Source organism: Onychomys torridus, chromosome 5, assembly GCF_903995425.1.
Source record: "Onychomys torridus chromosome 5, mOncTor1.1, whole genome shotgun sequence".
NCBI classification, from domain to species: Eukaryota; Metazoa; Chordata; class Mammalia; order Rodentia; family Cricetidae; genus Onychomys; species Onychomys torridus.
The window spans coordinates 56,122,050-56,137,147 of NC_050447.1; the positions used below are offsets into that span (position 1 = coordinate 56,122,050).

The following is a 15,098-nucleotide window of genomic DNA, read 5'->3' on the forward strand; positions in this document are numbered from 1 at the left end:
AACTAGAACAGAATGTAACTTCTATTGTTCTCTTTCCTGCTCATGCTTTAATTACCTTGTTTAGGTTTATCTATTTTTGAGTCAGAGTCTTGGCATGTTGTCCAGGCTGGCCTTGACATCAGGATCCTCTTGCCTCAGTTCCCTGAGGGTTGAGATTCTGGGTATGTGCTTCCATGCTGGCTAGTGGTTTGAGCTTTGAAGACCAGGCTGAAGCGCATGTTCCTGACGGCTATTTCCAAACCAGCAGTGTTGCTCTCGGGCTGCCAGAGCCCCTGCACCGGACTTACAGCAATGCCTCTTCTTGCCTCCTGCTACAGCACTTGTCATATGGCAACAGCAGCTGGCATGTGGACGCTGCCTTCCAGCAGACCCTCTGGAGCGTGGCCCCTATCAGCTCCGGAAGTGAAGCAGCCCAAGGTAAGAGATCCACTCTAATTAAAAGGCTTGTCCTTGATACGGAGTTGATGCTGACCGCTGGAATTGTGATAATGAGCTGATAGCTAATTAGAGACCTTTCATGTTCCCACATTCTATCATGCAGAAACATGACATTTTAGAATCTTGCCTAAGCTGGTCTTTAAAAGTGAAGCCCGTGCTAGACATCATCTTCTTTTATTTTCATGGTGTTGTCAACTTTGGCTGATTTCTGTGATTTCATGTGCTAGCTCTCTAAGGGCTATTTACCCTATTTGGGAGACCTCGCGGTATTGCTTGGTTAGTCTCATATCATTGTTTGTTATTATCGTCCCTGTGCCTAGTAGCTGGATCACAATGATGTTTATGCAGCAGGGTCTCCCAAGGTGATAGCTGCCTTGATTATGGTGCTTCTCACTTTCATAGCTTCAAATCGGAGCCAGTACTTGTTTGTGTGTGTGAGGGTGTGTGTGTGGGGGGGGGGTACATGTGTATGTACATACATGTAGAGGCTAGAGATCAGGAAGGTTGGATGTTGTTTACTTTTTGTCTTATATATGTGTGCATGTATGTGTTCTTGTATATGTGTTTGCATACATGTGGGTGCACAGGTGTAAATGCTCATGTTCATTCACTTTTATTTAGTTTTTGATTGAGTCTTTTTGATGGCTTAGATCATACTGATGAGTCAAGGATGGCTAGCCAGTGAGTCCCCAGGATTCACTTGCTGACTGAATGGTCTCCATAGCCCCACATTTTATGTATTTAATGGTGATGTTTATAGGGCTGGGGCCACACCCTTTGGTTAAAATATCAAACTGACTCAAGGGGTTGGCCAATGACACTCTGTGATTTGGTCACAGGTCCAAGACTATTTACTAGCCAAGTGTGTCTCCATCAGTACAAGTAGATGCTTGTATCAAACCTGTTGTCTGGGCATCAGCATCTGGCCATGGTATTCTGAACACAAATGACTTTAAATCCTTGCAGGGTATCTCATCGGTGGTGATGTTCTCCGGCTACTACATGGACATATGGATGAGTGTCTCACTGTCCCCTCAGGAGAACATGGCGAAGAACAGCGGAGGTTGGTACTCAAGACTGACTTGTCGCACTGACCTTGATGTATTTGTTGGGAAAAGAATAATCTTGGTGTTGCACAAAGGAGCACACAAACAAACTGAAAATAAGTTGTCAAGTCATTTTTCCTTTTGCAAAAATGGTACATCTGAACCCAGACCTGCTAGCTAGCATGCTGAGCAGAATGAACTCTGTGTTTATCACCGAAGTAGGTTGTCACTGTATCTCATCCCTTTGGTGGACATGGCTTCCTAAGAAGGGTTTTCTCTATTTAAAACACATTAGAAGCATTGAGTGGGAGGGGAGAATGCATGAAGTTAAAGTTTTTAAAGTGCTGTGGTTGTCCGCTAGTTTGCAATGACATTTCTGGAAAATTTAATCTCACACCCAGTCTCAGAGTTCTCAGGATTCCTTTCTGTCATCTCCCATTTATTAAAATGTAGTAAAGCTGACCACTTTCCCTCAAATTTTACAGGGAGACAAAGCTCAAGTTGTCTTCAGGTACTGGGAGAAGTATACAGTTGTGATGAAAATGTGCTGCTGTTTAGTGTGATCCAGCTGCTGGTCATTTGCCCTGTGAATTGAATTAATTAACAAGTGCAGTAAGATGAGAATACAAAGAGAGGTCACACACGAGAGGAGAGCTACCTGGGTGGTTTGCTGTGTGTTTTTAAATCTTTGAGTGGGCTTTTCTCATGATGTTAACCTGGGTGTTTGGGTAGTTTGTTTAATAGAAGCTCATCACTCTCATTTAGTAAAAAGACACAACAAAGTCTTTAAAAAAATCAGCTGCCACTTCAGTAGCTCAGGAAGACTCACTGGGGACATGCTCTCATGGGCTAACTTGGTTTAAGGTGGAGCACAGCTTGTAGGGAAGTTCTATTAACTACAATTGCTGTGTCACCTGTGACTGTGAACGCCCTCCTCTAAGGTTCCTATGTATGGGTACTCAGTATCCAGTGGTGGTGCTGTTCTGGTGTGTGTGTGTGTGTGTGTGTGTGTGTGTGTGTGTGTGTGTGTGTGTGTGTGTGAGAGAGAGAGAGAGAGAGAGAGAGAGAGAGAGAGAGAGAGAGAGATCTTAGGGAGGTGGGGCTATCATTGGTGTGGATCTGACTCTGCAGGGTAGGTGTTGGAGTTTCCACATGCTTTACAAGGAATTATACAGGGAAGCATGGCTAGTTAGAAGAAAGGAGATGGTGCATTAAGGGAAAGATACATGGGAGCCTCAGGAGTGTCATAACTTACCAATGGCCTGACTCCAAGAAGACAGAAATGGGTGAACCAAGGTCTGAGGTGACCTTTTATGGGTCATAAGCTTAGTACCTGTCTCTCCCAAGGTCATATAATGCAGACAGCTCTTCAGAGCATGCTCTTTTGTCTGAATAGAGCTCAGACTAAAGGCTACTGTCTTTGTATGTTAGTCTCTGACATTTCCTTTTCCAATTTCCTATTCTCCTGCCTCAGCTCCTTGCTGGAGGGAGGGGCTGTTGGGGGAAGGCATTGAGATTTCTCAGCAGTGCTCCCTGATGCACTCAGCTGTGAGCAAGCTCTAGTCATCACTGGCTGCTCTTGCCATGATGTCCTTACTGCAGTGTCACATTTAACTTAAACTGTGAGCCAAATAAGCTTGCTGCTTCGAAGGTGCTTTAGCCAGGTAGTTTACATGTTTGTTTGATTATGTCTCATTGCACTTATTTATTTTGTTGTGTTATGTGTGCACATGAGAACCACACTGTACATGTAAAGGTCAGAGGACAGTGTGTGGGAGTCAATCTTTTCTGTATGGGTTCCAGGGATCATATGTAGGTCATTGTAGCACGAATCTTAAAAGGTCTTATTAATAAAAACAAACCTGGAGCCAGGTATTGGGGTGAACGCTGAAAGATCAGAGAAACAAAACAAGCCACAGCTTTCTCACCTTGCCAATTCCTCAGATGATCCTGTTTCCTCAAACTGGAAGCCTCTGAGTTCTCATTCAAATGGATCTCAGCTGAACGCTGTCCGAAAGCCTAAAAGCTTAACCAGGCCAAAAGCTTCTAGTTTCTGGTCTTCACGCCTTAGATACCTTTCTGCTTTCTGCCATCACTTCCTGGGATTAAAGGCATGAGTCACCATGCCTGGTTGTTTCCAGTGTGGCTTTGAACTCAGATCGGGATGGATCTCTGCCTTAGGAATGCTAGGATTAAAGGTGTGTGTGCCACCATTTTCTGGTCTCTATATCTAGTGGCTGTTCTGTTCTCTGACCCCAGATAAGTTTATTAGGGTGCACAATATTTTGGGGAACACAGTATCACCACAGATCATCAGGCTTGGTGGCAAGTGCCTTTACCCTCTGAACCATGTAGGTGGCTTGAACCAAGTGTTACAGTGACAAAAAAAAGTAACTGGTACATGTTGCTTTCAGTGAGTTAGTAATAAGATGCTGATGGTAACAAGAGGGTCATAGAATGCTGAAGAAGACATCAAAAAGCAGTTGGCTTGAGGAATTAATTCCAAACAGAAAGCTAAACATAAGCATGAATGTGAGTGATGGCAGTGTGTTCTGAAGTAGCATCCTAAGTGATGCAGAGAGAATATGGAAAGATTAGAAGCTAGATGCATCTGCTGCAGACATTTTTCTGTTAGCTTCAGGCTCATAGCTTGGCTTTTCTCCTGTGCTTCCTGGGAGGGGCTTATGGAGCTGGGTTGGGATCCTTACAGCTGTGATAGGCAAAAGACACTTGGATTAGAAGTGAAAAGAGGCTAAGTCAGAGGAACCCTTTAGAAAGAGGGATATCACTGAGTTCATGTAAGGCCTTGTGTTAGTTACCCTTTATTATGATGGAAAAAGACCTGCTGTGAGCAACTTGAAGAAGGGAAGGTCTAGTTTTGCCCATAGTTCAGGGGAGATAGTTGGTACAGAGGATGGCAACGGCAGGTGCTTGTTTGTTATGAGAGTTATGTTAAAATTGGGTGCAGTGAGTTCAGAGGACTAAGCACAGCCAACAGGAAAAAGAGTCTGTGTTGAATATAAATCAGAAAAGCTTGAGGCCATTTGAGGGAAAGGGCAACAATCATATGTTCACTCAGAGGGAGAGGAACTCTGGGGTGGGTTAAGACCAGTCATCCACCAGTGCCTTTAGGAGGCTGTGAAGCTTGGGGTAGATACCTGGTTAATGCAACTCCTGGCACTAAGCTTGAATGAATTCTGACAACTTTTTTTTTTTTCAAACTGAGTCTCAGTGTGTGTTCACCTCAACACACTGAGAGACTCTTCCAAGGTCGTGGAGGCAGTGAGAGCACATCTGTTTGCTATCTTTTTATAGCATGTTGACACGGTGCAATTAGATGAGCGTTGATGTCAGATCATGACTGTATGGAGGGCATGAGTCAGAGCTGGGCAGGATGGAGCCTCAGGGAGGATGCTGAGGGAAGAAAGGTTCTAGGTTTCTTGATTGAGTTGTGAAACTGAGCAATCATATATATAATGAAAAAAAGACTTCCTTAAAATCAGACTTATGGAAAACCTCATGATTTTGAATCTTGTTGATATCATTACATAGACCTTCAAAACTGTTTCCTTTGTTCTCCTCATAAGTTATTGCCTGTGTCTCAGAGAACCAGTGAAGGCCTCAGCCTGGAGGCAGCACTTGCTTGTATTAATATCAGTCTGTTTGGGAGGAAGAAAAGCATAATGATGGCATAAGCATATATTTTGATTTATTAGAAAAAGAAGTTAAAATGATTTGATTATTTTTAAATGGTGAGTTTGAACAGAGAAATATGTAAAAAACAAAATATAACATTTTTGTCTTGCAAGTTTTTGCTTGTGATTTTGATCTAGCCATGCCCATTGATTGTTTCCTGTTATTAAAATTAAATATCAAATGTTCTAAGGAGTAGAAATGACTTAGGAGATAGCCAGTGGTGACATTAGTTTCTGAGCAATTCAGGACTATTTTGATCATCTGTGTTAGGCTCCTCAGTGGATTTGGCTGTTGGTTCTACCTTGTTCAACCAGGTATTTAATAGCTGTAACTGTAATTGGAGAGACAGAAAACTGTTCAGTGACAGAGCATGTAATTCTAGATACCAATGGACTTGGCTTATTTCACAATGAGATGTATCTGTATTCATCCTCCAAGTTATCTATCCATTATCATGGGCTGTTAATAAGACTTGTAGGAAGAATAGCCCTCTAGTGTGCTATTCAACTAAGTAGAGTTGAATTGGAGAATGAGCTAACAAGGCTTAACTACACAGATATTCCCCTATACTTCCTGCCCATCTTACTTGACAGAGTTAGGGAGTATATATCACTATTATTTTAAGTTCCTTGAGACTTTTTTCAGGTAGGTGTTTAGCTGTAAACATTTTAGTTTACATCTTTTGTTTTGTTTTGTTTTTTTAATTTAGTTTTTTTAGTTTTTTAGTTTTGTTTTTTTAAAAATTATATTTGTGTTTTAATTTTACACATCAGCCATGGGTTCCCCTGTCCTCCCCCCTCCCCCCAGCCACCTTCCCTCTAGCCCCTCCCCTTCATTCCCATCTCCTCCAGGGCCAAGACTCACCTGGGGATCAATTCAACCTATTGGATTCAGTACAGGCAGGTCCAGCCCCCTCATTCCAGGCTGAGCAAAGTGTCCCTGTGTAAGCCCAAGGTTCCAAACAGCCAGCTCATACACTACATCTTGCGGGGCCAGCAGTGAAGGTGCAGGCTGTAGTGAGTGTGAGCAGTTAGGCAGCTGTCTCGGTGTTCACTGAGGGGAAGCTTTCCAGAAAGAGGATAAGATACTTTAGGGAGGAATAGGTTCTGGTAGTCAGTAAGAGGATCAGGTGCCACATGGTGCTTTAATTAATTTCACTGTGCTTCACATTTAGGGATCAGATTTCATTTGGAGCAAGATAGATTTTTGTTGTTGTAGATTTTGTCTCTCTATATATCTCATTTTCAACCATAAATTTTTGTGAATGTAATAAAATGTCAACAGGGGCCTTATTTAAATGCACATGTGTTTATTTATGAACAGAATGTATAGTATGGGAATTAAGTATGCCACACCTTTAAGGCAGTACATTTTATTATACTTATTATTTTGTTGTACCAGGTTTTGAACCTGAGACCCAAGCATTCTACCACTGAGTGACATTTCCTACAAGTTAATAGATTTAAAGCAGTTACATTAGGGAATATTATTTTGAATCTTCAGTTTGGAAATAAGTATGGGGTGAATATTGTTTATAAAGCATCATTTTAAATTTGAAAACAGGTTTACAAGATATCTTTTGTATATGAGTTCATTCTTCAACAAGTTGGGAATGACTGTCATATTCTGGATTCTGGGCTCTGGAGACAGTTTCTTTTCTCCAGAAGGCTACATTCTATAGTAATAATAAAAATAAGCATGTTGATTCACAATTATAAACACATGTTGTCCATGTGCACATAGGTTGAATGCACTGGATAAAAGCTATGAGGAAAAAAGGATGGAAGGGAATCAGGAGTGTGTGAGTATTAGATGTTCTGTGTGAGTGATGGGGGAAGGAAGAGAGGGAGGGCAGGAAGTCACTGGGTTTGCATTTGATCATTGCTTCTGGAATCTATTTACTTTGTCTTGTTCCTTTCATGTAGGACAGTAAAGACAGAGTACCTTATGTGATACGGAAATAAATGCTACATTTGCTTTCTAGAATGTGACCTAATAGACAAAATTTTGCTATGAATACATGATGATAGTTTTACTTCTCTGCCTCTGTAAAAGAAAGATGATTCAGTGTGCTGTCATTATGAATAACTGATAAATTGTGAGATGAGGTTCACAGAATGAGTTGAATGTCTCTCAGTCTAGCTTAGAAAGAAGCACGTGGTTCATTACCCTGCACACAGTTAGATGACCTAGTCCCCTTATGAGGACACTTCTCCCAGGTTATTGTGTAGGGGGCATCCTTCTGTCAAGTTCAGCACAGTCAAGGGTGAAGCTATCCATGTTTGACAGCTTTCTGACAGATAGATAACCTTTCTGGGTATTTTTGCTTGTTTGGTTTTACAAATGAATATCTAGTGTTTAAAAAGCTACACCTAACCTATTGAAGTATCTCTGCTTTGTCAAAGATCAGTTGACTCTATTTGTGTGGATCCATTTCTGGTCTACAAACAAAGATAGTTTCATTTTCTTTATCCCATTATGTATACTTTTCTTTATTTTTGGTGTATTTTTAAAGGTAAGCCCTCATATAGCTCAGTTTATCCTTGTATTCACTATAAGACTAAGGATGCCCTTGAACTTCTGATCCTCCTGCCTCTACTTCCCAAGTACTGGAATTATAGGCATGAGTCACCACACCAACCTAATTGGTTTTCTTCATTAACTTAGTATCTGGAGCTTGTCTATATTGTAAGTTATTGGCTTCAGGGGTATAAGCTATTATATAAATTTTTCTTTTTTTTTTTTCTTCGTTTTTCGAGATGGTGTTTCTCTGTGTAGGTTTGCGCCTTTCCTGCAACTCACTCTGTAGTCCAGGCTGGCCTCGAACTCACAGAGATCCATCTGGCTCTGCCTCCCAAGTGCTGGGATTAAAGGCTTGTACCACCATCGCCCAGCTAAATTTTTCAATGAGAATATGTTGAGACCCAGCTTTAGCATTGACCCTCAGAAGGAGGCTGGCATGAGGTTGACTGACTTAAAGACAAAGATTAATTTGTTGTCCCCAACAGTATTTATAACAGAAGATGACTCATGTCTTTGAATATGCTGTTAGTAACTCTTTTATGACTGTGGTAAAATATCTGACAGAAACAACTGGTGGTAGAATTTGATTCGGGTCCTGGTTTCAGAGATTCGTCATTGGCAGGCAAGGTAGGCTGGCAGGACCCTGTGGTGGAGACTTGGCAAGTCCTGGCTGCAAAGTGGGAAGCAGAGAGAGCAAGGTGGGACCAGGAATGAGTGTGACAGTCAAAGGCCCTCTGCTGGGGACTGTACTTCTGCCAGTCAGTTTCCACCTCCCTTAGGCTCCACAGACTTCAAAATAGCACCATAGTCTGGGGACCAAGCATTCAAAACACAAGTCCGAGGTGACTATTTCAGACCCAAGCCATAACAAATGTCTGGAAGCCAAATACTACTGATTTGACATAGTGACTCAGTTCATGATTGAGTCTTTGCTTATCACTATGGAAAGACTGACTACAAACTCCATTTGAATCCTCAGAGGACTCTTTACAGTACTATAGAGAGGTTACATCATTCTTAACATTCTTGTAGTAACCAAGGGAATGCTTGAAGAAATGGAAGCAGAGGAGAGATGGCTCATTACTTAAGAGTGCATATGGCTTTTGCAGAGTACCCAGGTTCAGTTCCCAACATCCATGTTGGGTTGTTCACAACTGCCTATAAATCTAGCTCCAGGGAATCTGACATCTACTTCTGGACTTCAAGGGCACATATGCATAGTCTACACACACACACACACACACACACACACACACACACACACACACACAAAATAAATCTTAAAAAAAAGTGGAGGCTGTGAGTTTGGCAACCTGCCCAAGTTTGTACAATGAAATGACGTCTTCAGAAAGTTCATAGTAGTGAGATATGAAAGTAACTTGCCAAATTCTTCCTGCCCTACAAAAAAAGTGAGCTCATGGCTGTAATGTCATCTGGAGAAGGTGCCCTCTGTCAGAGCTCACTCTTTTAGCCATCGGGGTCCTTCTCATAGCACCCAGTGTTTTTATTAATGATACTTTATGATTATATCCTAAAGCTCACTAATTGGAATTATGTATCCTATAAAATTTTATTATGAATAAATACCCCTGTGTCAGGCAGTGAGAAGCTTGTAAAGATTTGTACTCTCATTAGTATGCTAATATAGTATTTTCTGGGCTTCAGATTCAGAAGATGAATAAGCTAGCTGTCACAGCACTTGCTTTTTACCCAGAGAATGAATAGTTGAACAATTGAGATAAAATTTAAATTGTATTTTATGACTCCCAGAGCCAAAAGAGCTAACTACTTATGTTTTGGTGGACAATGTTATAATAACCATGAGAAGCTGAATTGATGACATTGTGGGGAGACTTTGTGCTTAGAATAAGTTTAAAGTTCTTCTTACATGGTCAGCCTGAAATATGAGTTCCTAATGAAGTGCGTTGCATTGGAAGAGAATGTGTTATGGAAGCATAATGTACAGAGTAGTCATGAATGAGCTTGTATGGTTGGCTGTCACCTGTGCATTTCAAAAATTCCTGTTCCTGTTAGTGAAATGGCAGTGACTTCAACTTTTCTGATTTATGATCTATAAGTTTCTGTTAAAATTGTGTGGTTAGTATCAGCTTTTGGGTTTGTCATCCTAGTTACTCAAAAGGCTGTGGCAGAGGGACCTCCAGCCAAAGACAAGCCTTGGCTACAGAGTGAGTTTAGAGTCAGCTGAGCAATTTAAGGAGACCTGTTACAAGTTAAAAAAGTAGAAAGCGGTCTGGGCATTCAGCTTGGTGCTAGAGTGCTTGCCTTGTCATGTATGAAGTTCTGGGCTCAATCCCCAGTACTGTGCAGTAATAATAATTTGGGGATGTTAGAAATATTATTAACTTGTATTATTTTTACTTATTCCCCGCCCAAGTAGCTATAACAGTGTAAGGAGGAAAGGGTTTATTTCAATCACAGTTTCATATAACAGATCATCATCAAAAGCACTGAAGGCAGAAACTCAAGCAGGGCAGGAACCTGGAGGCAGGAACTGATAGAGGCCATGAAAGGGTGCTGCTCACTGGCTTGCTCCACATGGCTTGCTCAGCCTGCTTTCATATAGAACCCAGGGCCACCTGCCCAGGGCTGGCCCCATCCACAATGGGCCAGGCCCTCCCATATCAATCACTCATTAAGAAAAGTCCCTACAGGCTTGTCTACAGCTCTATCTTTTGGAGGCATTTTCTGAATTGAGGCTCCCTCTTCAGTGACTCTAGCTTGCATCAAGTTGACACAAGACTTGCCAACGCAACATCCATTTGTCTTCCTTGAATTTTGACAAATTGCTGCCATTGGCATTGTGGTCCCCAGTTACAACTGGGCAGTGTTGTTTAAGTCTTTTTAACTTCTTAAAAAAGGTTTTTTGTTTACTTCCCTCCAGTCTTCCATGTAGAAACGATGATTGCCCTGAGAAAATCATTGAGCTGTCTGAGTTTAAAGATATTAATACCATTTGGTAAACTTGTTGAACTTTGTGTTGGTTTTTTAATGAGAATGGCCTTCATAGGCCATATTTGAATGTTTGGTGCTCAGAACTGTTTTGGGAAGAATTAGGAGATATGGCCTTGTTGGAGGAGATGTGTCACTGGGGGTGGGCTTTGAGGTTTCAAAAGCCCATGACAGGCCCTGTTTCTCTGCTTCATGGTTGTAGTCTCAACATGCCAGCTCTAAGCTACTGCTCCAGAACCATGCCTACTGGCCTGCTGCCGTGCTCCCTGCCATACTGGTCAGACTCTAACCCTCTGAGCCCTCAAATTAAATTCTTCCAGAAGTTGGTCATGGTGTCTTTTCACAGCAGTAGAAAAGTAACTAAAACAAACTTTGAAAAAGAAATGTCTCTTTGCACTCTGATTTTGATGCCTTAGATACATGGTGGGCAAAAGTGATACTCCCTTCATAGAATAGGTGGTTGCCTCCAGGTGGATCAAATTTTAAGTAAGGTTGCCTTCCTTTTGTGTCATTTAGGATGGGCTATAGACTTGTTCCGTTTAGGGTTTTTGATACCTTGCACTAACATTTAACCTGAAATAACCCATGGAGACTTGCTTAAAACAAAACAAACAAACAAACAAACAAACAAACAAAAACAAACAAACAACAACAACAACAACAACAACAAAACACCACCAACATCTATACATTCTATTTATATGGGGGAATCCAATGACCAAGATGCCCTGGTTAGCTGTAAATACTTGAGAGGGAGCCCAGGTTTTCTATATCTACTTTTGGATTGGAACACTTGGCAAACACAGAGTTCAGTGCAGAAGGAGCTTTAGGATAGAGCTAAAAGATTTCAGAAAGGAAGTAGGGTTTACTCTCCTTTCAACTTTGTGTTTTAAAAATCTGAATTAAACTTACTTTTAGTTTCCTCATAATATAAAATTTTAAAAACTTCCTGTTAAGTTGAAATGGAAGTTTAGAAAGAAAATGTTTGAGCAATTCCCCTGTATAGATATGCAGTTTTACACAGCCATATCTATACTATGTATATGTTAAAACCCATTTTTTTCAACTTTGTGTTTTCTCTATCCCTGTCTGTTTAGTCACCATTTTAGCTTGATTATTCAGCACCTTTTTTCTAAGCTCATTTAGAAGTTCATATTTGCATATTTATGGCAGATTCATAGTGATTTATTGTTGTACAGAAAGTGGGTGTCATTTATCTTTCTGTCTCAGTTTCATTTTCTGTTACTGTGATAAAACATCCTAAGAAACACAACTTAGGGGAGAGGAAAAGTGTGGACTTTAAGCTTCAGTTCCAGTTTCTGATCCACCGTGGTGGGACAGTCACTGTGGCAGGAACCCTAGAGAACTGGTCACATTGCTTCTACAAGCAGCAGAAGAGAGTAACAAATACATGCGCGTGTTAATTCCTTTCTCTCTCCTATTGACTGGGTGTGATGATTCCAGGTGCTTCCAGCTCCTGCCACCTCGATTTCCCACGATGGAAGGCTCTGCCTGCACTTGTGAGCCAAATAAATCCCCATTTCTAAGTCAGTGTGCCACCTTACAGTAACAGAGGAAAAAAGAAGACAACTCCTGTGTCTTTATATTTACACGTGTCCTAGAGCCCCATCTTTCTCTTTTGTATTGGTGTGGTTTGTTCTTTCTTCTCTTCAGACAAGAATTCTTCCTTTTATTCCACTTTTTTTTTTTTTTAATAATTGAGGGATTATAGGTTAATGGCTTTCACTCTGACTCTCTCAATGCAAGGCACAGAGGTTATGAAATGGTTGTGTCTTTATTTTACTCCAGTTACAGTAAATCTTTGATTTTCATTTCGATTCTGAGAAAGTTTCTTTATTTTCTAAATGGTTAGGATTTTTTAAAATTACATTTCTAAATTTCATTGTTAACCGTCAACAGAAATGACAAGGAGTCTGGGGGTGGGGTGGGGAAATAGCTCAGTGGTTAAGAACATTGGCTGCTTTTGCAGAAGATCCAGGTTCAATTCCCAACACCCACATAATGGCTCACAGATGTCTGTTACTCCAGTTCTAGGGCATCTGATGGCTTCTGTGGGCACCAGGAATAAATGTGATGCAGGGCATATATACAGGCAAAACACCCATGTGCATAAAAAAGTAAACAAATCTTTAAAGAATATATCAAGTACACTGTTCTTTATGATGAAACACAAGACTTTTATTAAAGACAGAGTAATCTAAACTATCTCTATCTATCTACTATCTATCTATCTATCTCTTATCTAATCTATCATTTGTGTTTATATACACAGAGAAACTGAATGTCTAGATTACTTTTAATTTATTTTTTAAACATATACCTGGAGACTGGTTTTGTTAGCCTGAGTTTTATCTCTGCCTTATATTTTTCTAAAGCTGCTGAAGTGTTACTATTATATAACCAAGGTTAAGAACAATGCCAATCAAATAACTAGTGTAGCCCCACAGTTCTTAAAATGTCAATCTGCAAAATGTACTTCAGGTAGGGACTTAGGAAAAATGTAGATACATGGCTTTCACTCTTCACTTCAACCAGACTCTAGCCATGAGGCCAGCTTGGGCCTTAGGAGGATCTTGAGAAAGTTTTACCTCGCTAAAGGTTATGATTCATCCTCCTGCATTTAGTGCTGATTTTGTCTCAAGGGACATTAAGAAATGTGAGAGCCAGTTTTGCCTATACCAGCCTGGGAGGCTGCTCTTGGCATTTAGTTGGTAGGGGGTCAGATTGCTGAAAATGTCCTATAATGTAGGAGACAGTCCCACTGCTGCAAATATCCTATAATGTAAGGGACAGCTCCGATGCCACCAATATCCTATAATGTAGGGGACAGCCCTAGCAGCAAAGATATACCCAACTCCACACAGTAGGTGTACTGCTATGGACATACTCATCTAAACCATGGGATCCAAGTTTTGGGCTCTTTATTGGACTCAGCTGAAGACTTTTTTTTTATTATTAAGAAAATTTTTTAGCCTCTCTCTCCCAACGCCCCCCTTCATTCACAAGTAGGCAAGGCCTCCCATGTGGAGGCACATTCAGTAGAGGCAAATCCAAGCCCTTCCCCCTGCCTCAAGGATGCATGAGGTGTGCCATCATAGGTAGTGGGCTCCACAAAGCCTGCCTTTAAAAAGAGCCAAACTCTACATCTACTTTATGTCTATTGGTGAGGGTATGGTATAACATTTTGGATAGTTTCTTGTGTGGTTATTATCTACAGGCATGTCAGAACGTAACTGCTGTAGATAGTGTTTACAGATACACCTAAAACCCTCTGGGCACTGTAGGCTCCTGAGGATGGTTCTGAGCCTACAGGTTGATCTTAAGAAGTGAACAGCCAGGCATTGTGTTCCTCCTGATGGTTGTGATATCACAGGAAGTAGGCAATATGTATCTCTGAAATGTTACTATAAAAAAAGTCTAAATTGAATAAGCAGCTATGGTTAGAGGTAGACTTAGAAATAAAGGACATCATGAAGCTGGAGTGGTTGCTCCATGGTAAGAGCTCTTGCCATTCTTGTGGAGAATCTGAGTTCAGTGCTTATCAGCCACATTAGGCAACTCACAACCACCTGTAATGAGGATAGGGATACAGTTAGAAAAATCCAGAATAGAGAAAGTTCTGTGGGACAAATGGAATTGAATTTTCATAAAACAAATATTAAGAAGGAAAAAAAAAAACAAAACAGCATGGACAAAGCAAATACTCTACGAAAGCCCAAGAACCAGGAAGAGAGAGATGAAGTAGTAAAAACTACTCTAGAATGAGGAGGAAAGTGAACCAATATGCACATCTTGTTTGAATCTTTTATTTTTTTATTTTTTTATTTTTCAAGACAGGGTTTCTCTGTGTAGCTTTGCACCTTTCCTGAAACTCGCTTGGTAGACCAGGCTGGCCACAGAAATCCTCCTGCCTCTGCTTCCCGAGTGCTGGGATTAAAGGCATGCACCAACCACCACTGCCCAGCTGTTTGAATCTTGATAAAAACAAAGGGAGGAAAGATTTTGTGAGAAAATTTAGAAGATTTGAAAAGTGACTGGATGTTTTAAAATATCAATATTTTTACAGGTTGTTTGTGGAAGGATAATTAGAGGCTGTATGTACTCTGGATAACCTTAGATTGATAATTGTTGGACTTTTGTGCTGAGTGTGCAAGAGTTTCTTTACTTTAATTTTGTGTGTCTTTGAGAAATTCCACAGTAAAGATAGAGTGAAAAAGCATGTCAAAGGGGAGAAGGAGGCCAGGATGGTGTAAGAAACATGGCCTGAACAGAAAGAGTTTCCACAGTGTTTTTTTCAAAAGAACCCTATTGTAGTTGGTGACAGGAAGGTTGATGACCATGGCAAAATCTGTTTCAATAGAGAAACAGGTCTGGGGATGAGATTGGAGCAGGAGGAGAACCAAC

General features: G+C 40.8%; 1 protein-coding gene across 9 annotated transcripts in view; it reads left to right on the forward strand.

The window, feature by feature from the left end:
* Ryr2 (ryanodine receptor 2) overlaps positions 1-15,098 on the forward strand; it is a 596,457-nt gene that overhangs the window by 257,982 nt on the left and 323,377 nt on the right. For all 9 annotated transcript variants that reach the window (XM_036187934.1, XM_036187935.1, XM_036187936.1 and 6 more), the window contains 2 exons: positions 318-417; positions 1,405-1,501. In XM_036187934.1, coding sequence (XP_036043827.1) covers positions 318-417; positions 1,405-1,501 — 197 coding nt within the window. The remainder of the gene's footprint in view (positions 1-317; positions 418-1,404; positions 1,502-15,098) is intronic.